We start from the raw sequence: 25,692 nt of genomic DNA, 5'->3' as shown, positions 1-25,692 counted from the left end.
TCATGCAAAAGCTTGGAAGCTCACAATCTTCAATGATGCGAGAGCTAAAAACTCATAATCATGCACGAGCTCAAAAGCTCGTAATCTTCAAGACATAAGAGCTCAAAAGCTTAGAATCATGCAAGAGTTTAGAAGCTCATAGTCTTCAAGGCACAAGAGCTCTAAAGCTCATAATCGTGCAAGAGCTTGAAAACTTGTGATTTGAAGGAAAGCTTGAAAGCTTGTGACTTGATGGCAAGTTTGGAAGCTTGGCCTTGTTTTCTATAAGCATTAATGTATATTGTTTTCTACAATTTTCTTTGAAAACATAAGAACAATGAACTTTTTATAAATGAATTAGCGATCAAAATTTGGGCAACAAAAAAAAGAGCTTAGAGGATAAATAATATCCATTTAGCAACAAATTAATTAAGGTGATCAATGACCTTTACATTTGTGGGGCTTAATATGTTGATGATAGGAATTTCATATATTTTATGTAGAGGCTTTTAGTTATAATAGTAGTTGGTTCGGTCTGATGACTTGCCCTTGGTTCTAATGGAAAATCGAATCTTGTATCAACTAGTCTCATGTTTCTCCATATGGATGAAGTTGGCAATGTGTTCTCAACTTGTTAATGTTGGCGGACTTGTCTTGATACAAGTTGTTGGAGAAAGGTACCCTTTTGAGTGGATTTATCATGGTGGTTAAGGCAATCTAGGGATGAAGGTCCTGTATTTTGTTAGCCACGGACGAGAACCTCTTCCTGAAGGCTCGAAGTGATTCGTTGTCTTCTTGTCTAAGGTTGAGCAACACCAAAGTCGAGGTCTCATGAAGTTGGTTGGTGGTGAAACACGCTTTAAACTATTGCTCCCGAACGACATAGCGGGTTATGTTTAATGGGGGCAGGCAAGTATACCATAGCAGTGCAAGCCCTTCGAGCGTCGTTGGGAAGATCTTTCATAGGACTACCTTATCCTAGAAGTACAAGTTTATTCTCGATCACATAGGTAGTGAGGTGCCCATCCAAGCATGTTGAACCATCATATGTCTTCACATTGATGTGTTTCCATCCTCGGGAAAATGGGACATCAATTATGTCATCAGTAAAGGGATGACCACAATGTTCATTGACAAATTGTCCCAAGGTGACCCGAGGATGAGATTTCTCTCTTGGTCGAGATGGGAGCCTTATGCATTAGGGGTATCTTTGGTGGGTTTGGAGGTCGTGTACTCCTTCGTCGTTAAGACACTTGTCCTTGAGCGAATGTCACTATTCTCCTAGCATAAGGCCTAGAGTTCTTGCCCATAGCATGTGCAATCGACCTCATGTTGTTGGTGGAGGGCCACTACGGCTTCTTCATTGCGTTTTTGCATGGCATTGATGTGGGCCGCTAGTGCTTCTTCGTTGCATTTTTGCATGGCTTCCATGCATTGTAGAAGTTCAACAATTGAAAACGTGACAAACAACATCATGAATGTGATAGTGCATAATTGATACATCTTTCATTACATTACATTGGACTTATTTGACATTTATTTGTGTCTTACATTGATGATTTGATTGAGATTTGTTTTAGTGAGATATATTGGTTTTAATTATAAATTCTAGTTATTTTTTTTTTAATTTTTATCAACTTTGGCATATTGTCTTGTATAGACCTTATCTTGAGCTATCAAACTCGAAATCGAACGTTCTTGGTATCCCTAGAAAGCTAAGAGAGAACTCTACAACTTCTTTGTTAGGAGTACATAGTTCAAACATTTCAGAGTCCAAAAATGTAATACAAGTTTACGATTCTGCTATTTATTTTGGATTTGCTTTAGGAACTTATTATAGAAGAAGTTTAACCTTGTTAACTAGTTGATTAGTGGGTCAAGCCTTATAAATGTTCTTACTAGACCCACTAATTTGGTCTTAAATAGTTGTTATGAGACTTTCTATGAGCATTGTTAATCATTCTTTAGATTTTCGAGTTGTTTTCTCTACAAGTTTATCTAAACTTCCCTTTCTCTTTTCTTTTTTTTTTTCGTGTCTCTCATTCTCTCTCAAGTTTTTCTCTCTCAGTTACTCTACACAAATTGATTGCAATAACTTGATGGAGATGTGTGGCTAGTCCGTTCAATCGATTCAAGATTATATGAATTGTTGTAAAGTTTAAGTTTCCGATCTATTTTTACTGTAAGAATTCTTATTTTTTCTCTTCTTCTCTGTTTTAGATATATTTTTTGTTTTCATGATTATGAATTCCATCTCAAATAAACCAAATTTGAGATTGAAGTTTATTTTTGGATCTATATCTAAATCTAAAATAGCCTAAATCGTTGAAATCAATTGTTCATCATTCTTGAATCTCACATTTTTATAAAATTTAATAATCTATATTTATATCTACTTTTTAATTACATTGTGTTGATTTCAGGTTGATTGAATTCAAATTATATGTTGAACCATGACAATTTTCCTGTAAGGATTAAACTCTTGAATTGATGTAATTTTTTTTATTGAAATTTCTGATTAATTCTTTGTTTGCATTATTAATTTCTAATTATTGTTCGTTGTTCCAAAAATCTCATTCTTAACAATTGTGTGATAAATTTAGATTTAACTAACTTGTGTCTTCAAGAAGAATGACTTAAGTTGTTTCCTATATTACAAATATAAGGAGAAAATTGATAAGTTTTTTATAGTGATTCAACAACATTATCAATGTAACAGACGGTGCCATGGACGCATCAAATAGTGTTGCGAGACATAATAAAAAGTAAAGACCTTTTGTGTGTCTTTTTTATCTATAATGTCATGTCAATTAAGTTGTGACAAGTCCCACGACAATACTAAAAGTTAACAATCAACAAATATTAAATTGACGATATAAACAAAATTCAATATTTTTAAAATTAGAAAGACTAAATATCTTTATTTTGAAGTAGAGACTAAAATTGCATATTAACAAAAACAAAGGCACTAAAAGTGAGATTTAGCCAATGTTATTCTTTAGTATATTTGAAGAAGAAAAAAAACGTTTGATTATATTCTATGATTTCTTGAAATATTTTTAAAAATTAAAATAATTTAAATAAAATAATTAAAAGCAAAGTTACAAATGTATTAGAAAATAGTTGTTCATATTAATTAAGATGTTTAGAGTTCAAATCCTGATCTTAGGTATGGAATAAACTATGTTGGAGGAGAATATCCACCTGATATGCGTTTATAGTCCCCCGTCAGAGATTAGTCATTGTTTTCGATGTTAAAGACTTCATACTAATACCATGGTTATGAAAAGAAAAAAAAAATACCACTTTCTTCTCATATCATGAGAATAAAGTGTATGAAATTGTGATAAAAGCAACTTTTTCAAGAATTAACAATACTTGAGAATTTTTTGTCAAGTCTAAAAAAACTAGAAAAATATTACATTCCGTATTTTCCATTTCCATAAATGATAATTTAATATGTGAAACAAACATACTTTAAGAGGTATTTGACACAAAAAAAAATTTCATGCCTAGAAATATTCATGATTCTCGAAAACTATGAATTCTAAGAATCATGGTTTTTCATAATTACTAAAATATATTTCAATGGTTATAAATATTTTTAGAAATATTAATATATATTACTTGAGAATAAAAAATCTTACCTATAGTTAAATTAACAAATAAACATGAAAAAGTTAGATTGTCACCTCTTTCATGAAAATGATTTTAAGGAAGAAATAATTAAAAAAAAATTATAGGAATTAAAAGTAAAAAAGTGATAAATTACGAGAACAAAAATTATTTTTAAACTAATATTTTATTATCAAACTTTTTTTTTTACTATTTGAAAATGAAAATAAAAGATGACACACGCAGAGTTTTGGGCTTTGTTCCATGCCATCCATCTTGAAAAAGAGCATGGCGTTCTTAAGAGGACCCTTATTTTCAAATCGTCCCTATGGTTATCCTATGTTTTTATATTGAACCTCTTAGTTTTGCTTTACACATTTTAAGTGCCGATTCAACAACACTTTGTAACTAGATTTAGTTTTCTATTTTTATGGGGCTTTAGCCCCTTTTAGCCGGAAAAAACAATAACTACAAATTAGTACAATGTAAACATTAAAAATATACATATTAGGAATTAGAAATATTGTAAATATTGAAGTAGTTAATACAAGTTGATTTGATATTTTTTTCATCAAGTATTGGAATTTTATTTCTAACATTCGATCTCTAGTTTGAATATAGAGTTATACACTTTTATCTTCAAATATAAACCTATCTTATGAGAGATAATTACTTTTTATTTATCTATATTTATATTAATAATTAAATAAAGGAAATACTCTATTTGGTGTCTACTTTTGTTTTGTCTATTTTACTCTTATTAACTAAACTTCATTCTTGATAATTGCATAAAATATTAGAAGAGAGATTTGTTATTTCCTCTTTTCTTTATCAAAAGCATGAAGTACTTTTTTTTCTCTTTAATATATATAAAAATATCATAAATACTTTTTAAAATTTACTTGAAATTCTAAATGATTTCAAATAAATATCATCCTAATATGAAACCACTTATAGCTACATAATGTAACTATAGCAATGCTAGCTTCTTTAGTTTTTTAACTAACTTACTAGTTAACAGAAAGTTATAAGTTAAGAACTAAAAAAATTGAAATAATTAATTAGATTGAAATGTTTGATAAAATTAACCGATAATTAGCTAATAAATATAAAATGGCATAAAAATACATATTCAATTACTTGAGATGAATAAAATTACAAATAAATTAATTAAGAAAATTAATAACCTGTAAACTAATTTATTTTCATAAATTATTTGAAGTAACTTATAAAAATAAACTTTAAAACTATCAAAATAAATTTATATACCAGACAACCTTATTTTAATCAAATTAACTTATAAAATAATCATACTAACATAAACTTTTCCAATATAATGTGAAACTCACTTATAATATACAAATTAGTTTGTTCTGAAATGGTTCAATTAAAAATATATATGTTTGAAAACTTAAGTTTCAAGGCACCAGACGGTTTGGAACTTAACAGTTTTAATATTATCACTTAATTTTTATAGTTCATAAATAATGCAATGAAAAATTTATATTTGAAATAGTCAACAAGAGACACGTTCAATTGGTTGGCCAAACTAGCTCGATATACCCTACACTTTACAGATTAGGTTGTGAAAATTTTAGCTTAATTCAGCTTTAAAAATGGTTTATCTATGTTATGTGTTCCGATGAATAATAAATTAGGAGCGTGTTTTAATAGAAGTTTGGAAGTATTTGTTGGAGTTTTTTTTACTAAAAATAATTTTTTTATTTAGTATAAATACCTTAAAAACACTTTTAATTTATATTCAGACAGATTTTATATCAAACTTCTACTTTTTTAAAATCTTTTTATAATTATTTAGAACCTATCAGCAAATAAAACGAACCTCGTTGTATTGGTAATTTTTTGTATGAGGTTAAATTTCTATATTAAAATAATAAATAAAGTTAAATAAAATACTTATGATAAATTTTTTTACATTAAGTCTTATATATTAAATGTGAATAATTACCTTGTATTTGAGTATTTTTAAAAATTATTTTTCAACTATAACGTTTTTAGAAATTGTTTCAATTATTTATCTAATTCAAATTTTTATTTATGTGAGACCCCTCCTTTTTCTCTCTTCTTCCCCGTTCACTCTTTTTAGGTGGTGGTGTTGTGTAGGAGTTGGTTTGCTAGCTAAGTGTTCAGAGTTTCTCTTCTCCTCCTTAATTGCTCAAGCTTGTTCTTCTCCTCCGATCAAGCTTCTTCTCCGTTGAGCTCTTTCTTTTCTCCTCTGCTGTCCCGAAGCTCGGATTTCTTCACTGAGGTAAAGGAAGTTAGTTATTCTTGTGTTGGCTGCTTGGAAGTGATCTAGAAACTCACTTGATGGCTAATTATTGCGGATTGATGGTGGTGCTTGATGAAATTTCGTTTTCGGGGTTTTCATGAAAAATTTGGGGTTTTTGATGATTGATGGATGCATGTTGAAAAAGCTGGTATTTTCGGGTTGTTTGATGAAAATGTGATGTTTTAGGCCGATTACATGTGCCTGGGATGTTGATTTTTGCAGGTTTTAGGTGAAATTTTCGAAGTGGTGAGGGTTACTGTTTGAAATTGCACCGGGCGCAGTTCTTCGCGCCGGGCGTGATTTGAAATGGGGAATCCCTGGGTGAATCACGTCGGGCGTGGGGAGAACCACGTCGGGCGCACTATCAGACGTGAATCTTATGTTTTTGTTACTGATATTGCGCCGGGCTCAGGTTAATTGCGCCGGGCGCAATAGACCTCTGTAGGTCTCTGGTTGAGATTTTCAGAATTTGACTTTATAGTTTTCAGTAAAGTTGTAGCCTTGGATGTTAGCTTTACAATGGCATTGGAATCACCCAAAAAGGAGTTCTAGAACTCCAGATATGACTGTTTTAGTGAAGAGGGGTCAATCTGCCAGCATTGGTTGTAGCTGTTGTGGTTTTTATCGTTTTTAACAAGGTAGATGAAGGAATTAAGACTTGGTGTCTTCATGAGAGTTGTAGGAAATATTCTTATCTTTCATATGAGATAAGGATGAGTATGGTAGGAGTAGTATAACTCCTGATACATTGTTTTATGTGAAGGTTGCCATTTCACAGTTAGTGATTTGGTTGAGTTGAAAGTTGTTTTAGGTGCTTAGGTTGATTGGTGTTGTTTGGGTGGGTAATTTGACAAGATAGATGAGTTGTAAACAAGATGGATGAGCCGTATTATGTGTTGAATATGTTGTATGTTGTTTGGGCTGTTATTGCTGTTAAGCTGGGTTGTGCTGTATGTTGTTTGAGCTGTTATTGCTGTTAAGCTGGGTTGTGCTGAATGTTGTTGAGCTATTATTGTTGTTAAGCTGAGCTATGCTGAATGTTGTTTATGCTGATTTAAGCTGTTAATGATGAATGTTGTTGAGTTGAGTGATGATTTTGATGTGCTGTGAAATGTTTATGCTGCATTATGATGTTAAGCTGTATTTGATGTATATTGTTGTGCTGTAAGTTGTTTAGCTGTGTTGGATGCTGATATTGTTGTGCTATGCAGAGCTGTTGTAGGTCGAAAGGCTGAGCTGTTGTAGGCCGTAAGGCTGAGCTATTGTAGGCCGTAAGGGTGAGCTATTGCCAAAAGGCTAAGCTGTTGTAGGCCGTAAGGCTGAGCTATTGATCACTAAGAATAGAGGAGTTGTTTTCGAAATTTCCTCATCCCATTGTGTGGATTGAGTGGCTGTGGTGCTCTTGGAGCCCAATTTGTTGAAAACCCTCCTTGGAAAGCTAACCCTTGGACTGGTAATTATGATGTTCTCCTCTAAGTTCTTAGTGGTCCCGTGTGTGTGCAATGTCGAGGCACACGTGTACAAAGCGACCACGGTATAGGGGCCAGGTCGAGCTATACCGATTACAAGCGACCAATACTAACTGATATGTGTGACGATGCATTATGTGTTTATTGCTGTTTACTGCTGATATTGCTGAATGATGTGAGATGTATGTTGTGATATATTATAGGCTGATGTTGTTAAGCTGGTTGATGTGCTGATAGCTGTAGCTGTTTACCATTCATATATTTATATATGTATGTTGATTCTTTTCACTAGCTTACCCTTTGTTGTTTCTATGTGGTTTGGACTGCGATGATCATATTATGTATGAGAGTAGAGTAGGGTTAGGTTGGTGTGCTGAGGAGAGTCTGCAGCTGGCAGATGGCGTTTGTTTTTGTTGTTGTATTTAGCTACTTAGTGTAGCATTGCTAGATGTATTTTGTACACTCTGACTCTAGGCAGATTTGGACCTTGTATATATATATATTCTAGATACTATATGTATATACTTGTTTGTTTCGGTGTTCTGGTGTACTGTGCTGTGTGTAGTAACCAGTCAGGTCGTTACAATTTATCTTATTTATTTATAAATAAAATTTAATGTTCTTAAAGTAAATTATGAAAAGTTATAAATATATCATTGTTATAATATAAATTATTTATTTTAAATAAAAACATAATTTATATATTTAAAATATATATTTAAATAAATTTAAAATATAATTTATATATTTAAATATAATATTTATATATAGATAAACTTTATTATAACATTTATTTTTAAATATACATATCAAAATACTAGTTATAACATGTTTGAATATCTTATTTATTCCAAACTCGCTTATTTATTACGAGAAAAAAAAATATTCTTCTAGAAAAAGTATTAAAGAAAGAGAGAAAAAAAATCATAATAAAAGTTGGGAAAGAAAAGTGAAGTACAAAAGAAAGGGAGGGAGCCAGTTAAAAAAATCATAATGGGGAGTGGGGAAATGTAAGGTGTGTTCGGGAAATAGGTAAAAATTATATTATTTTAATAATCGATCATATATGAATAATTTATTATTATTAAAATAAAATTTGTTTAAATACGTTTTTTAAAAGTGTTTTTAAGATATTTAATTTCGTTTAGAAATAACAACAAAGGTTAAAATAATCATAAAAATAACTTAGGAAAAAAAGTTGTTGCATAAGCTTTAAATTTTTAATTTCATAAAAATAACATTTAAAAAAAATTAAAATATTTTATAATTCTTATAATTTCACTTATTTTATCTTTTAGTTTTTGTAGTTTAAAATAGATATTTTTAAGTTTCTATACTTATATTTTTTGAATTTTTTTTAGTTTTTATAGTTTAAGATAAATCTCTTTAGTCTATGTACTTGCACTTTATTAATTTTTTTAGTCTTTATACATAATTAAATATTTTGTAACATAGTTTGTTTTATGTTGATGTGGTAGAAGACTTCAATTTTGTAAGAGTAAAAAATAAATATTTCAACAATAGATATCCCAGTAAAGATATAAAAGAAGCACGTGACACCAAGAGATTTAATTTAGAGTCATCCTAACAAAATAAATTTAACATCATATACATAAAATTGAATTAATATTTTTTTCACGTCAACATGAAAGAGACAATATTACAAAATAAATTAACGAGAAGATTTTAAAAGATTAAAACAAGTATAGAGAAGATCTATTTTAGATTATAGGAATTAAAAGGTAAAATAGATAAAATTATAAAAATTAAAAATATATTTTAATCTTTTAAAAAATTATAAATTTAAGTTAATATCCTAAAAATATAAAATATACATCTTATTTTATAAATCGTTTTTTTCAACAAAAAAAAAAAAAAAGAAGAAGAAAGAGTTGAAGTTTGGGATTATAATCTTTCCCAGAAATGGTCATAAAATAAAAAAGATTTTGAGTCAGTTTTGGCACCGAAAAAGCTAATTTGGTTATGAGCCCATAAACCCATTTCAACGAAATCCAATAAGTATGGACCCATATCCTACCCAACCCATAAAACCCCTAAGGCTCATGATAAACACACCTCCACTCTCTTATAAGCACACCCCCTTTTAAAAAAAATATATATAAAATGTCTAAATTACCCTTAAAAAAAAAAATTCCTAAATTTACACCCCTCCTTCTTCGCACCCCCATCCCGCAAGCAGAACGGGCCGTACTGAAAGCAGAACGGGCCGTACTTCTTGCAATACGGCCCGTTCTGTTTTCAGTGCTGGCCGTTCTGAAGAAAAACGGGCCGTACTGTTTTCAGTACGCCCCGTACTGCAAGCAGTACATCAGTACGGCCCGTTCTGCAAGCAGTACAGGCCGTTCTGCTTGCAGCAAGGGCCGTTCTGGGGCCGTTCTGTTGCAGTACAGGCCACCGCGTCACTTTTAAAATGGCTACCTTATGACTGATTTTAAAACCCCGATTTTAAAAGTTATTTTTGTACTAATCTTTCTTTTCATAGAACAAGTAAGAGTCTTTCTCATACAAAATCACTTGCCGACATTGCGCACCCCTCTTCTTTCTCTTTCTAGCACTCCTCTTCTTCTTCTTCTTACTGTTACGAAAAGTTCTTTCCGGAATTATATAAAAATGTTCCGGAAAATACTTTCCATAATATTAAATTCTTATTCCAGAAAGTATTTTCCGGAAATATTTTGTTATATAATTCCGGAAAGTATTTTCCATAATATTAAAGTTACTATTACGGAAAGTTCTTTCCGGAATTATATGAACAATAATTTCTATTCCGAAAAGTACTTTCCGGAATGTTAATGACTGTAAAAGTACTTTTCGAAATGCTATGACTGTAAAAGAACCTTTCTTATGCTGATTATGGTGGAACTAGTCCTTTTTTTCTATTCAGAATGACTGTAAAAGTATATTGCTTAATAACATTGAGCGGAAAGAGGCTTTGGGAAGAAGAGGGGTGTGAAATGTGGGGTGTGGGGAAGGAGGGTAGGGGAAGGGAGGTGTAAATTTAAGAATTTCATTTTTTTTAAAAGGTAATTTAGACATTTTATATATTTTTTTTTAAAAAGGGGGTGTGTTTATATGAGAGTGGAGGTGTGTTTATCACCAGCCAACCCCTAACCTAATCCAAATATGATCCAACCCATTCACCATTGACCCTCTCTCAAAAGAAAAGACCCAATCATCAAAATCCAAACTAAGCACCCCTCACTTATCCTCAGGGCCTCCAAGACTAATTTATATATTAAATATCAATTTTTATTTTGAACGAGTTTTTTTTAATGAGAAAATTTGTAAAATTTTTTTATTTATCATAATTATTTATAAATTAAATATTAATATTTTAAAATAAATTATTATTAAATAAAAATATTTTTTATAATATAAATTATTTATCATAAATTTAAAATGTAATGTATATATTTAAAATATTTATTAATATAAATTTTAAATATAATTTATATATTCAAATATAGTATTTATTTATATATTTATTAAAAAAAACATGCATGTGCATTACACAAGTTAAGATACTAGTTATATGTATATATATAATATGTTATTAATCTATCAAATTTAAGGTAAATTTATTTTTCATCTTTCAAATTTAAAATTATTATTTTTATAATTTTAAAAAATATAATTTTAATCTTTATATTCAAATTTTGTTAAAGAATTTATTAAATACTGTTGTATAAAATCTATCTATTAGTATCTTCGTTAATGAAAATATTACTTGAAATTTATTTAATATTGTATAACTATTTTAATCTGTCACTTTTAAATATGTTATTAGTAATTTAAAGAACTAAAATATAAATTTTAAAATTATTCTTAGGAAGATTAAAATTAAAAAAAAAACATTTATAAATATCTTTGGAAATAACATTCTGAATAATATATAATATTTCTGAAAATATAATTCACAAGAATTATTTTTTTTTCTTTTTTTGTGATTCGTCCCTAGATTATCCCGGGCCGAACCCCGGAGGCACCTCAAAGGGTGGGTGGGATAGCTGGCCTCAAGATTTAACGCGGCTGCATACACAAGGCAAGATTAGAACCCCTGACCTTGCTTAAGCGTGAATCAACCCCTACCGCTGAACCACACATTTGGAGTTATAATTTAATCTAATATATACCTTACTAAACACTTTCATAGTCCGCACCCTTTAGTTTGTGACCGTACACATTTAAAATCCACCTTAATTTTAAGTTTCCCCCTTCTTTACACGTGTGTTGCTATGCTTCACTTCCAACAAAACTTATATTCTTAATAGTTGATTCCTCAATCACTTCTTAAATTCAAGATAGTCATCTTTTATGTTAATATGATAATATGATTCTAATAATAATAAAATAGTATTCACATTAAAAAAAATCACTTTAGGATGCTAAATTTTTTTCCTTTAAAGTCATGAAGAAGTAAAGGCTTTCCTTCCATACATTAAATTGAGAATTTATTCATTTAGAAAATTGACTGTCTTTGCTAGTTTTCTACCATAACACCACACTTAATGAGTTTGAATACAACTTTTCCTATAATTCAAAAGTGGTTCGAACTTCCATCTTTTCTTTGCAAGTTATTGTTAAGTTGATGGGATCACTCTCATTCCCATTGGCAGATTCTAAAGTGGTTGGAGATGGTGACATGGAAGACGTATCTCCTTTCCATTGGTAGGGACCAAGGAGGACATGATTCGAGAGGATTAAGGAGCACCATGAGACCTATATTAGCTCCAAATAAATACCATCATATACATATCTAAGTGCTGTAGAAATATTGTTCAATCCATTGAATGTCGTACTTGGAAACTCACAAGTGTACAAAAAAAAATATGTGAATGGTTTTGTATCTGAAATTTAAGGATATTTTCTTGGAAGTATTCAATGTCAATTGCACTGTGCCCGTGTAAACACTAATCAATTTTACAAAATTTTATTTTTATTAATTTTATAAGTATGATGTCAAATATTAATTCTAGAAATCAACAAGTCGTTGACAGGAATGTGAATTTTTTTTAAAGTAAAGTTTCGCATTTAAATCATAAATAAAAATGTAATTAAGAAAAAAAATCTCATATGTTTAGTTAGGTTTTCAATAGAAATAAATGATTATCAAATATTAGTTACTTTTAAATTAATTTTACGATCTAACTCGAGTATATATATATACTAATACTAGTACGTGTTAAGAATAGCTACGGACTCCACCGGATACTTTGGATTTTCTCTGTTTGATTGGGCTTGTTGCACTGCTACAAGTTGGGTTAGGCCTAATAAAAGCATATTTTATGAGAATTTATAGGATCACAAAAAAAATTTCAACAGTTACTTTTCTTATATTATCAAATTCGCAGTTTTAATCCTTTTATTTTTAAATTTGTAATTTTAATTTTATTAATTTTATTAAATCAATAGTTTTGGTCTCTTAATTGAGTTTTTTATCTATTGATAATTAAAATTATAACATTAATTATGATTTAACATTAAGTAATAAATTAAAAATTAATATTAATAATATTTAGACTAAATTTTATTATTAGTTCTCATTTTTATCTCATAAAAGTGAAAAAAATGAAATGCAAAAGTGATAAAAATGATAAATAAAAGCGTAAATTATGATAAATATTATTAAATATTAATCATCTTGTCATCTACTCAATGTCGGATTACAATCAACGTTACAATTTTAATGATTAAGAAATCAGTATTCAATAAGAGGATCAAAATTATAGATTTTATAAAATTAGAAGACTAAAATTACAAAATTAAAAATAGAGAAAATAAAATAACATATTTGATATTATAGGAGGACTAAAAGTATAATTAAACTAAAAAATAACAAGTACACCAATATTTTTTCATATTTATTATTATTATTATTATTAATAAATATAATAAATGCAAAAAAGATGATAAAGTAAAAAAGAAATTCCCCATTCACATTAGTCCTTAAGTGGATGGTTGTTAATGAATATCGTTAATAGAGTTAGCTTGCCATTATATATTAGTTACATTTACATGATAAAGAGAGAGAAAATATGTAAATGCTTGATTAGAAAACTTGTTATTCTTTTGTAATTTTAGTCATCTTGATTAGATTATCTCCATTCAACAATCCTTGAAATTTTTTGTAATCTTAGTGTTAATGAGTATTTAGTGATTCTAACATTAAAATGAATTTTGATGAATTAGTATAAGGATCGATCTAAAAGTCATTATCCATTTTTAAGAAAATATCATTTAAAAAAACTTCAATTTAATTCCTATAATTTGACAATTTTTTTTTAATTTCATCCATGTGAAGCCGTAATACTTTAATTTGTTTTTCTATGACACAACATACCACATAGAATAAACAATAATTATTAATGTGATACTTAATATGTCATGTCAACTTCTTTAACAACGCCTTTTAATAATTATACTTAAATGGAAGTAACTTTTAATTTTTTTATGAAAATTTTTTACTTTCTTATTAATTTGGAGTTAAGAATATTAGTTTTTCATATCCTAATAATATTTTGTATGAAAATTTTCTACAAAATTGTTCATATGGAAAGAATATAACATTCATACTAAGTTAAAATAAAAGTTTTATTACACTAAAAATATCACATTATTTTTATTTATTTATTTAATATAATAACAAGATGAATTCTTAAATTATTTATATATATATATATATATATTAATAACAAGGTTAATTAAATCAATAATTTGGTTCCTGTGTGATCATATACCATATTCCGTTTTAGGCCTTGCATTAAAAAAATTGTACACTTAAGTATCTTTTTGACTTCTTAAATTTGAATCAAATTTATTTTTAATCCTTGAATTAAGTAATTTCTTTAGTTCTCAAAATTTAAAAATAGCCTACTTTTAATCATTAATATGTGATCATTTACTTCACATTATTTAATAATAGTCCATTTTTAATTTCTAATATTTGTGATCATTTTAGTCTCTAGAATATGGAAAGGAGACAAAGTGGATTGTATCAAAATTAGGATATTAAAAAATATTTTTTAACCTTTACAAACCAAAATCAATTATTAAACAATTTTAACTTCTACGTGCTTCCTTAATCACCTATTATTCTTTTTTAAATTGTCCTAAGTAATTTCATTATTTCTAATTTTTTATCCATAAAAATTATGTTAACATAATTCAAATCTAAGATCTTACATATATTATTTTAATTTCCACTACTAGACTTATTTTGGTGGTCACCCTCATTACTCCTATAGAATACACTTTCATTTTTTATTTAACCTCAATTTTTTCTTTTCCTCTTTATTTTATTTAAAAAATGAAGATTTAATAAAATATTTATCTTTTCTCTTGGCATTTATAGGGATAAATTGTACTTTTGACCTCTCTATAATATCAAATATGCATTTTTGATCCCTCTGTTTTTATATCTACAATTTTGTCTCCTTAATTCTATAAAATTCGTAATTTTAGTCCTTAATGTGCGAAATTCACAAGTGCACATATGACAAATAATACAATTATTGAATTCATAGGTATTGTGTTTTGATTTGTGCAATTGTTATTAATTAATAGAAATTAGATAAAAAAGAAAAATTTTGCAATTGATAATTAAAAAGCTAATTCAAAAAAGATAAGATCAAAAGATTTAATAAGCAAGATAACAAACTGGATTTTGATAATAATTAAAATATATTTCAAAATTATGGTTTGCACAATGAGTTCCTATGTATCTAATTATCTCACTCATTATTTTACTAAAATTTGTTTGAAGGTGAATAAATCTAAAGTACCATTCATTCTTTTTCAATATAGAAAGGTGTATCTAATTGAATTAACTCCTTCTATTGTGGCAACTGTGTTCAATTAAATCAATGACATTCTTTGTTAATTAGTTAATTAAAGAATGAATGTAAAACATAACTCTGTCTTATTCATGTTGATACTAAAAGGATTATATACATTATATTATAGGAGCTAAACATGTTATTCCAAATTATATGAAGATATGATTGAGATACAGATGATATGTTACTAAGATACAACTATTAATTATCCCAATATTAATCCTCAAAAAATTAAACCTACTTTTGTGATTTAATGTCCAAGTCTAATTATTACGGTTTTATTATTTAAGTTCACCTTTTAGTTCTTCCCTAAATATATAAAGTTCTAAAAAATAATTTTCAACGCTTTGTATATATAAAAACACTAAGAATTAAGATCAAAAACACTTTGAATAATTTGATTAAACAAAAAAGTTCTCAAGGACTTAATTTGGATCCTCGAATGAAAGGAGACTACTCACATATGTTAATGGCAGTTCTTCCTAAGAAAACAAGAAAGCATAAAAGCAAACCTAAAAATTAAGAGAGTGAGACTTGAAATTCTCAGATATAAAAGGTAGCAAGTAGATCAAAAGATTAAAGAGATAAATAAATTTGAATTAATTGATGAGTTTGTTATGAGATGATAATATGATAGGAAGAGATAAGGTTTGTTTTAGGTTGTTCTAACCACCTTATCAGCTTATATATACTCCATGTAATCATTCCTTTTAGACATAAGAATAAGAAATCAATTTTCTCTTATCCAAATTTATTATGGCATCAGAGCGGGAAAATCCAAAATTGGAGAAGGAAAATCATGCCTCTCATAATGAAAAACCACAATTCCAATCCCATACCACCATTGCTTACACATCACCTTACTATCTTAGTGCATCAGAAAATCCTAGCACTCCCCTCGTAGCAGTACCTCTCAAAGGGGATAATTACTGTAACTGGGCAAGATCCATGAAAACGGCATTACGTGCAAAAAGAAAATTGGGTTTTATCAATGACTCAATCTAGAAACCTTTCGCTGCATCTTCACACGTTGATGATTGGGAGAGGGCAGATTCCATGGTGACAGCATGGCTCATTAATTCCACTAATCTTACATTACATGGAAGTATTTCTCATGCAACCACATTAAGAGACGTATGGTTGGATCTTGAAAAACGCTTTGGACAAGAAAATGCACTGCGGATTCATAAATTGTGGCGTGAGTTATGTTTAATTCAACAAGATCAAAATACCACGGTGACTAATTATTATACCAGGTTCAAAAGCTTGATTGATGAATTAAGTGAGTTACAACCATTACCAAAATGTACTTGTGGTGCATCTAAAGAGTTGGCTCAAAAAGAAGAAAAGCATTATGTTCATCTTTTTCTTGGAGGACTTGATAATGATCGTTACACTCAAGTTAAAGGAACCATTCTAAATTCTGATCCCTTACCTTCTCTTCGACGAGTCTTTAACCATATACTGTGGGAAGAGTCACGTGTAATTGTCGAAAGAAACAGAGATGTCAAATCTGAAATTGGAACTGCATTCTACTCTAACAAACAGAAAATTCGAGATGGATGGAGATCAAGATGTGATCATTGTGGTAAAATTGGCCATGAAAAGTCTAAATGCTTTGAGCTAGTAGGTTATCCACCAAACTGGGATACGCGAAGACCAAATCGAAACAAGAATTTTACAAATTCAGGGAGAGCACGTCTAGTTGTGGCAGACAACAATCAAAACAAGAATGTGGGACAAGAAGGAGGAAACAACAACCATGCTCGCCATGTTTCAAGCAAGAATCATGACCAACATGATCATATGTCTGGTAATCAAATAATTCATGATGCTTACAGTTGGGTACTAAACAGTGGAGCCTCTTATCACATGACTCAATCATATCATGTTCTTGATGATATATGCAATCTCAAGGAACCGATATATATTATAGTACCAATCGAAGACGTAGTCATGATAAAAAATAAGGGCATTATGACTCTTGATGAGAATATAAAATTGTTTGACATTCTTTATGTTCCACAATTCGGTTGCAATTTAATTTCTATTCATAAATTGATAAATGACTTGAATTGCATAGTAACTTATTATGGTGATAATTTTGTGATACAAGACCAAACCAAGAAGAAGATGACTGGGTCAGGTGAATTTCATGATGGGATCTACCTATTCAAAACAACAAAGCTTGGTTCTTCATTGGCTGCTTGTTCACACCATGAAAGTGCTCTTTGGCATGCAAGAATGGGTCATCCTTCTAGTCAAGTGTTATCCAGAATTTCTAGTTTCGTTAGATCTCCTTTAGATGCAAATAAATTGGATTGTTGTGATGCATGTCATTGATCCAAACAATGTATGATCCCTTTCTCTTTAAACAACAATAAAGCAAGAAAAGTTTTTGAATTAATTCCCCGTGATTTGTGGGGTAAATATCATACCAATTCACATAATGGTTCTCATTATTTTTTAACTGTTGTTGATGACTACACTAGAGGTGTATGGGTTTTTCTTTTGAGAGAAAAATCTGAAACTACGACTCATTTTATCAAATTTTGTAAAATGATTCAAACACAATTTTGAGGCTAAAGTGAAAACTATTCGTAGTGATAACAGAACTGAATTTGTTAACTCAAGGATTCAATCTTATATACAAAATGAGGTTATCATTCATGAGACATCCTATGTAGCTACACCCCAATAGAATGGTAGCGTGGAACGAAAACACCGTCATATCTTAAATGTTTCCCATGCACTCTGATTTCATGCAATACCTTTGAACTTTTGGGAAGAGTGCATTCTAGTAGCTGTTCATTTGATTAATAGGACTTCTACCACTGCAAACAAAGGAATCACACCATATGAAATGTTATATGGAAAACCTCCTTCATATGAGCACATAAGAGTAATTGGTTGTCTCTGTTATATGAAGGCACCAATTAAGCCACATGATAAATTTGCAGCTAGAGCACATCGTTGCATCTTTATTGGATATCCTTAAGGTGAAAAAGGTTGGTGTGTATATAATTTAACTACGAAAGAATTTTTTGTCTCAAGGGACATTATCTTTTATAATCATATATTTCCATATAATCATCATAAAGATAACTCACCTAATGGTGATATTTTTCCTAATGGTGCACAAATGATTGAGGAAGAGCAATTGAATGTTGAGCATGCTGTTGGGATATGAAACTACCATGACTCCACAACGTCTAATGATGAATTGGCACCATTAGTTGAACATGCACTAAATTAGGATGATGGCGTGATACCTCAATCTAATGACTTGAAGGATTCAGTTACACAATCAATTTTTGAAAATGAAATCAATACAATTTCGGTTCCAAATTCTGATGGTTATTCCACATCATGGGTCCCACGGAATAGGCAACCACCATCATATTTGAGGGATTATTACTGTGGAGTAGCTATTCAAGACCCATCATGCAGTGCATCTAATCTAACATCTTCTCGTGGTAAGGTTTATCCAATATCACAATATATTAGTTATGATATTTTTTCCAATTCACATAAAGCTTTTCTTACGGCCATCTTGTCTCATGATGAGCCCAAAACATTCTCTCAAGTAGTGAAATCTCCACACTGGCGTAAGGTCATGGCTTTAGAGATCAAGGCTTTAGAAGACAATAATACTTGGAGTCTGGAACCTCTCCTAGAAGGCAAGAAATTAGTGGGATGCAAATGGGTCTACAAAATTAAATATAAGGCCAATGGTGAAATTGACAAATACAAGGCACGTCTTGTTGCGAAAGGTTACACACAAGTTGAAGGAGAAGACTTCAAAGAGACTTTTGCTCCAGTGCCCAAAATGACTACTGTTCGTTGTTTATTATCAGTAACAACAGTTAAAAATTGGAAACTTCACCAAATGGATGTTAGTAATGCATTTCTTCATGGAGATCTTAATGAAGAGGTGTATATGACTGCCCCTCCAAGTTATGTCGTTTCTAATTCAAAACATGTTTGTCGCTTGCAAAAACCCCTTTATGGACTTAGGGAAGCTTTTAGAAATTGGTATGCAAAACTCTCACAAGCTCTTATTCAATATGTTTTCAAACAAAGTCGTGCTAATCATAGCCTATTTACATACTCATTTGGTTCCATTTTTCTTGCCACATTAGTTTATGTTGATGACTTTGTTATAGCCAACAATGATACTTCAACATGCAATAACTTTAAGGGTTATCTTAAACAATGTTTTCAAATGAAAGATCTTGGAAAGCTCAAATATCTTCTTGGTCTGGAACTCTCTCATGGGAACACTGGTTTATTTCTTTGTCAACATAAATATACACTTGATATTCTTAAGAAATGTGGACTATTGGATTGCAAACCCTATGGGTTTCCTATGGAACAACATCATGGACTTGCCACGAACATAGGGGACATGTACTCAAATCCTCCTCAACATAGACGTCTAGTTGGACGATTGATTTATCTCACTATTACCCAACCGAAAATTTCTTATTCGGTTCATGTGTTAAGTCAATTTATGTAGGAACCTCGACAAGCACACTAGGATGCTGCCACAAGAGTTCTTTGTTATCTAAAATCCTCCCCTGGACAAGGTATTTTAATGCTAAAAGATAATGATTTACAACTCATGGGATATTATGATTCAGATTGGGCTTCTTGTCCAACAACAAGGAAGTCAGTTTCTGGATTTCTTATGAAGTTAAAAGCAATTCTAGTTTCATGGAAAGCAAAGAAACAAGCCACAGTCTCCCGATCATCGAGTGAGGCAGAATATAAAGTCTTGGCACATGCAACTAGTGAGATTGTTTGGTTAAGGAGTCTCTTCTCTTTACTTCAAGTTCAATTTGATGGTCCTACACCGTTGTTTTGTGAGAATCAATCAGCACTTCATATAGCGGCCAACCCCGTTTTCCATGAGCGTACCAAACACATTGAAGTGGACTGTCACATCGTTTGGGAACACTTTTAGACAAGGACAATAACTACTAACTATTTATCCACTACACAACAAGGAGAAGATATATTTACCAAGACTTTGGGGCAACGACAATTTCTTTCCTTGTTATCCAAGTTGGAAGTTCAAAATCTTTACTCTCCAACTTGAAAGGGAGTAAAGAGATAAATAAATTTGAATTAATTAATGAGTTTGTTATGAGATGATAATATGATAGGAAGAGGTAAAGTTTGTTTTAGGTTGTTATAACCACCTTATCAGCTTATATATACTCCATGTAATCATTCCTTTTAGACATAAGAATAAGAAATCAATTTTCTTTTATCCAAATTTATTAAAGATGTCTCACTTTCTTGACTCACATCCTATTTAAAAAGCTTAAAAACTAATCTTAAAGAGAAAATGCAATTAAAATTATTAAAAAAATATAAAACAAAAGATAAATGTAATTAATGCAAGGACATACAAATAATAATAAATATTATTATTAATTGACTTATTATCATTATTATTATATAAAATAATAATTGATAGTAGTTGTAGTATAATGTTTATATATGGGTTAGCGTAAAAACTTTTATAATACTTTAATATCAATCAATTAAAAATTTTCTTTCATATAATTTTTTAAGATAATTATTATAAAATTTAATAAATTTATATAATAATTTATGATTAAACGACATTTTGAAATTATTTTGTATCGCGAATATATAACCTAATTTCACTAACAATAAAAATACAAAACTATCATTTAATTTATTAGTTGTGCGACTTGTGGGTGTGGTTGTGAGACTCACCTTTGCAAAAGATTACCCTATATGTTGGGACAAAGGAGTCTGGATCGTAACTGAAATATGAAAATTAGGCAGATATATTAATTAATGCTTACTCATTTGAAAGTCAACATTCACGGATGATGGTATGAGCATACAATTTAGCTATCCATTCAAGATGACTTCAAATCCACTCTAAAAAGGCCCTCTTGGTACAAGGTAGGTACCCTTTTTCCTTGGTCCCTCCTTTTAAGCTAAACTCCATGCAAGTCAATGAACTCTTAATTGTAAGGGTACCCCGTAGTTTACGTACCTCATGGAGCAAATATTTATAATAGATTGCATATTTCTTCAAAAGTCAGCATCCCCCACAAATGATTTTCACTCTCGACCTTCCTAATTAATACGATTCATAGCCTTTTTCTTATCCACTAATCTATTATATGTCCAAAACCTTTCCAATCTTGTTGCCCAAACACAACCCACGAAAATATCAACCCTACATCCGTACAAGTTTATGACATGGGAATCTATCATTATGCCAAGAAAAGACTAATAAGCTAATATTGTAACATTATGCGTGTGCTTAACAAGTTTTCACGAATTTTTCTACTCACCAGTAATTTATGAAAGTTGAAAAAATTAAGCAATATAATGCACTTTATATATTATAAATTAGAATATACTGAGGTTTCTAATTTTTATATTATTTTCATTAAACATACTTAATATCATTTCTCTATTCTTTGAATGTATATTTATAGTCAAAATAATTTTTCTTTCAATTATCTCAAAATACTCTTCTTTTTATCTTTATTTATATTATTTTTTTTAATTTAACTTTTATCGACAAATACTAATTAATTATTAGTGAGTTATATTAATTCTTTTAATTGCACGTCACTTTTAACTTCATCTATTTTATCTGTCTCTTAATAGATTTTTTTTAAAAAATATATCAGCAATTAAAAAATAACATTATATAACAACTTAACTTCTTTGTAATAAATTTAAAATACAATTTATATATTTAAAATATTTTTATATAAATAAATATTTATCTTATACATATACTAGTGGAAAAAAGACTTTTAAAATCGATTATTTTTTACTTTTAAAATCGGTTCTGTAACCGATTTTGAAAGAGCCGATTTTAAAAGTTAGACTTTTAAAATCGGTTAAACAACCGATTTTAAAAGTTAACTTTTAAGATCGGTTATTTTATAACCGATCTTAAAAGTCTAGCCGTGGAAAAAAATTAAACTGGAACGGCCCATTCCAAAACCGGAACGGGCCGTTCCAGTCTGATTAAAAGGCTTAAAAGTTCACTTTGAAGTACGGGGCGTTCTCCAGGGAGAACGACCTGTTCTCCTTGAAGAACTGCCCGTTCTCAATGGAGAACGGCCCGTACTCCTTGGAGAACGGCCCGTACTCCTTGGAGAACGGCCCGTACTCCTTGGAGAACGGCCCGTACTCCTTGGAGCACGGCCCGTTCTCCTTGGAGCACGGCCCGTTCTCCTTGGAGAACGAGCCGTTCTCCTTGCAGCACGGGCCGTTCCAGCTGCGAAATTTTCCCAAAATGAACCTACAACGAAAATTGAGACGAGAAAAGCATGAGAAAACGAAAAGAGACACACAAAAAACATAAGCAGACGAAAATGAAAACGAAATTTACCTGGAGACTTTAGAAAATGAGAAAGATTAAAGAAAATGAGAAAGATTAAAGAAAATGAGAATGGAGGGGAATATAAAAGATTTCTGACAATACTTTTAAAATCGGTTAATTAAGAACCGATTTTGTATACTACATACAAAATCGGTTATGAAAGAACCGATCTTAAAAGTGGCACTTTTAAGATCGGTTATAAAAGAACTGATCTTAAAAGTACTTTTAAGATCGGTTCACCACTTTAAAGATCGGTTGTTTTATAACCGATCTTAAAAGTGTCACTTTTAAGATCGATTCTTTCATAACCGATCTTAAAAGTACTTTTAAGATCGATTCTTTTGTAACCGATCTTAAAAGTATCACTTTTAAGATCGGTTCTTTTATAACCGATCTTAAAATTATTTTTAAGATCTTAAAAGTGTTCATGTTATTTACAAAATTTTCACCGCGTCACTTTTAAGATCGGTTACCTTGTAACCGATCTTAAAACTCCGATTTTAAATCTAACTTTTGCACTAGTGATATATTTCACACAGTAAGATATTAGTTATTTTATTTTTACAGATATTAGTTGTTTTCTTATTTATTGGTTTATCAGATAGGATAATAAAATATCCATACATCGTCAATTTATGAAATGGACATTATATTTATTAATTTATAAATAACAAGATTTTATTAGTTTTTTTTAATAATACTCCAATTTTTTTTTTTTGGAGGATTATGTTTATACAATTATCTCACTTTCTTTCCTACATGATTAGTTGGACCTTTTGATGTTATCATTCAAGAATGGTAGGATACCAGTTAATCAAGACGCACACAGAGAATCTAATTCAAGAGAAAGATAACATCACATACGGATCATTTACATGCTAAGTGACAAATGTTAGAGTTAATTCGAGAAAAAAAAATATTTACACCAATACACGAGATTAAATTAATTTATTTCTTAAAAAGAAACAAAAGATGGAAGTAGTTTTTTAATTCATAACCGCAACAACATAAAGAAGAAAGAAGCAATTAAGTGCGTTGGTATTCCAACGGTGTATATCGAACTAGCTCGAACAAACGAGGCTACTTGTGTGCTCAACTTTTCCATGACAGTGACAAACAACCTCTCTCTTTCCCTCTCTCAACAAGTGAGATCCTTTAGCCTCCACCCTCTTCCCCATTCATTCTTAAAAATTGTACAATAAATATTTATAATTTTCAAATTTATCAAAAATTGTGCTACAAGAAAAAAAATATTGTATATATATATATTTTTTATTTATTTATTTATTTTTGTGGTGTCCACCACCTTGTCACAAGAAGCTGCTTCTCTCGGTGCTCTTCTCTGCCTTATCACTTTATCCACTTCGGCAAACTGAACATTTGTATTTTAATGCCACCGCTGCTCCCATCTTTAATTTTCGCCTTCAAATATTTAATTACATATCGACCGAATCATCAAAGATATAACATACATAATAATAATAGAGCGAATATTTACACAAACCCAATCCCTTGAGCCCTATATTAAAGAACCTCAACCAAAATTCTTGCACCAACGAAAAAAGTTATATTCTCCGGCAATAATAACAAACACAAACTACTCAACGAATATTGAAGCATGATTCCATGAACAAGCTCGCTAAGAACCACTTAATTTGGTAGGTTACATAATATATGAATTGGCAAAAACCCTAGAAAATAACAACACTTGATTTGATTTGATATTACGATGATTAAAAGGACAAAAGATAAATTAAGGGGAAGGGGTTAGCTAGATTGGAAGCCCCAACTCTATGTATATACATATGATATGAGTATATAATGAAAGGAAGACATGGGAAATTGATACTATATATTATTATTGATTGATATTGGATATGATGAATTATGAAATATCAATCTTGAAGGTCTTCGAGTTTGGGAAACTCGTTCAAGTCAGGTTTGAGAGAGTTGGAAGAGGAGTGGGAGGAGGCGTGGTGGTGAAGCGCGGTTTGGAGCGCGTCGACTCTGGCGCCGACTTGCGTGGCTTTTCGGCGAATGGAGTCCGCGGACATGTTCCCTGCGCCGTGCTGCACCGAATCATTCCCCTCCTGGTCGTCCTGGAACAAGAGTTCGGGGAAGTTAAGGCGCGCGCTGGGGCCACGGAGGTAGAAGACGGCGGTGTCGTAGGCGCGTGCGGCGGCCACCGGCGTCGTGTAGGAGCCCAACCAAATCCTGGACCTCTTGTTGGGCTCTCGAATCTCCGCCACCCACTTTCCCCACTTCCTCATCCTTATTCCTCTGTACGGTTTCATGGCTTTGGAATTCTCTCGGTGCTGTGGCTTCTTCGGTTTCGAATTCTTGGAACAACACTGGTCCCTGTCTTCCATGATGCTTCTTCTATTTCTATGCCTATGTTCCTCCTATGTACCTATGTCTATGGCTAAGTGATTAAACTATACTCCTAAATATATAAATATTAATTCTAGCTCTAGCTATTGCCGCTACCTATGCAATCATTTACATGGGGGTGTATGTATGTATATATAGATGGATCATGGATAAATATATGTGGAATTTGGAAATATATATGAAACGGTGGCCAAGGGGAAGGAACAAAGAAGTTGAGTGAGTGAGATTCCGTTCAGACCAGGAAACACACTTGCCCATACAACCATGCTGCTCCTCTATCCCTTCTATTTATATGAAGATGGAAAATTATTGACCATTGACTAGTATGCCAAAACTAAATCAACCAAGTAAAATACATTTTTTTTTATTTTTTTTCTTTTGGTAAATTAAGGTGCTATCTTCTATACGTACCCTAAACTTATTTCAAAATATTACTATTCATGTCTTCTTATAAATTTTCTCATATGTATCATTATAATCAGACACAAAATTATTTATCAATTACATTTTATTAATAATTTAAAGTTGATTTAGAATTTTAAGGTTTTTTTTATAATGTCATTAATTTTTATAATAATACTACAGAATTTAATATAATTTTAATAAATTTATGGTATAAAATTTGAATTTAACAAAAAAAAATATTATCTTGAAAGAATTTAATGAATATGAATAGTCCATGTAAAACAATTCACATGA

The 25,692-nt window shown here is 30.4% G+C and overlaps 1 protein-coding gene across 1 annotated transcript; it reads right to left on the bottom strand.

Moving 5' to 3' along the window:
* Nucleotides 1–24,224: 24,224 nt before the first annotated feature.
* On the bottom strand, nucleotides 24,225–25,262 carry LOC109814302 (ethylene-responsive transcription factor RAP2-1). The gene has a single exon (XM_083063685.1). The coding sequence runs from the start codon at nucleotides 24,969–24,971 to the stop codon at nucleotides 24,498–24,500; it is 474 nt and encodes a 157-aa protein (XP_082919811.1). The 5' UTR covers nucleotides 24,972–25,262; the 3' UTR covers nucleotides 24,225–24,497.
* Between the last annotated feature and the right edge of the window lie 430 nt (nucleotides 25,263–25,692).

Source organism: Cajanus cajan, chromosome 9 (genome assembly GCF_000230855.2).
Source record: "Cajanus cajan strain Asha chromosome 9, NIPB_CcT2T_4, whole genome shotgun sequence".
Classification (NCBI taxonomy): Eukaryota; Viridiplantae; Streptophyta; class Magnoliopsida; order Fabales; family Fabaceae; genus Cajanus; species Cajanus cajan.
The sequence above is the reverse complement of the archived record's forward strand: the minus strand, read 5'-3'. Positions and strand labels throughout refer to the sequence as shown.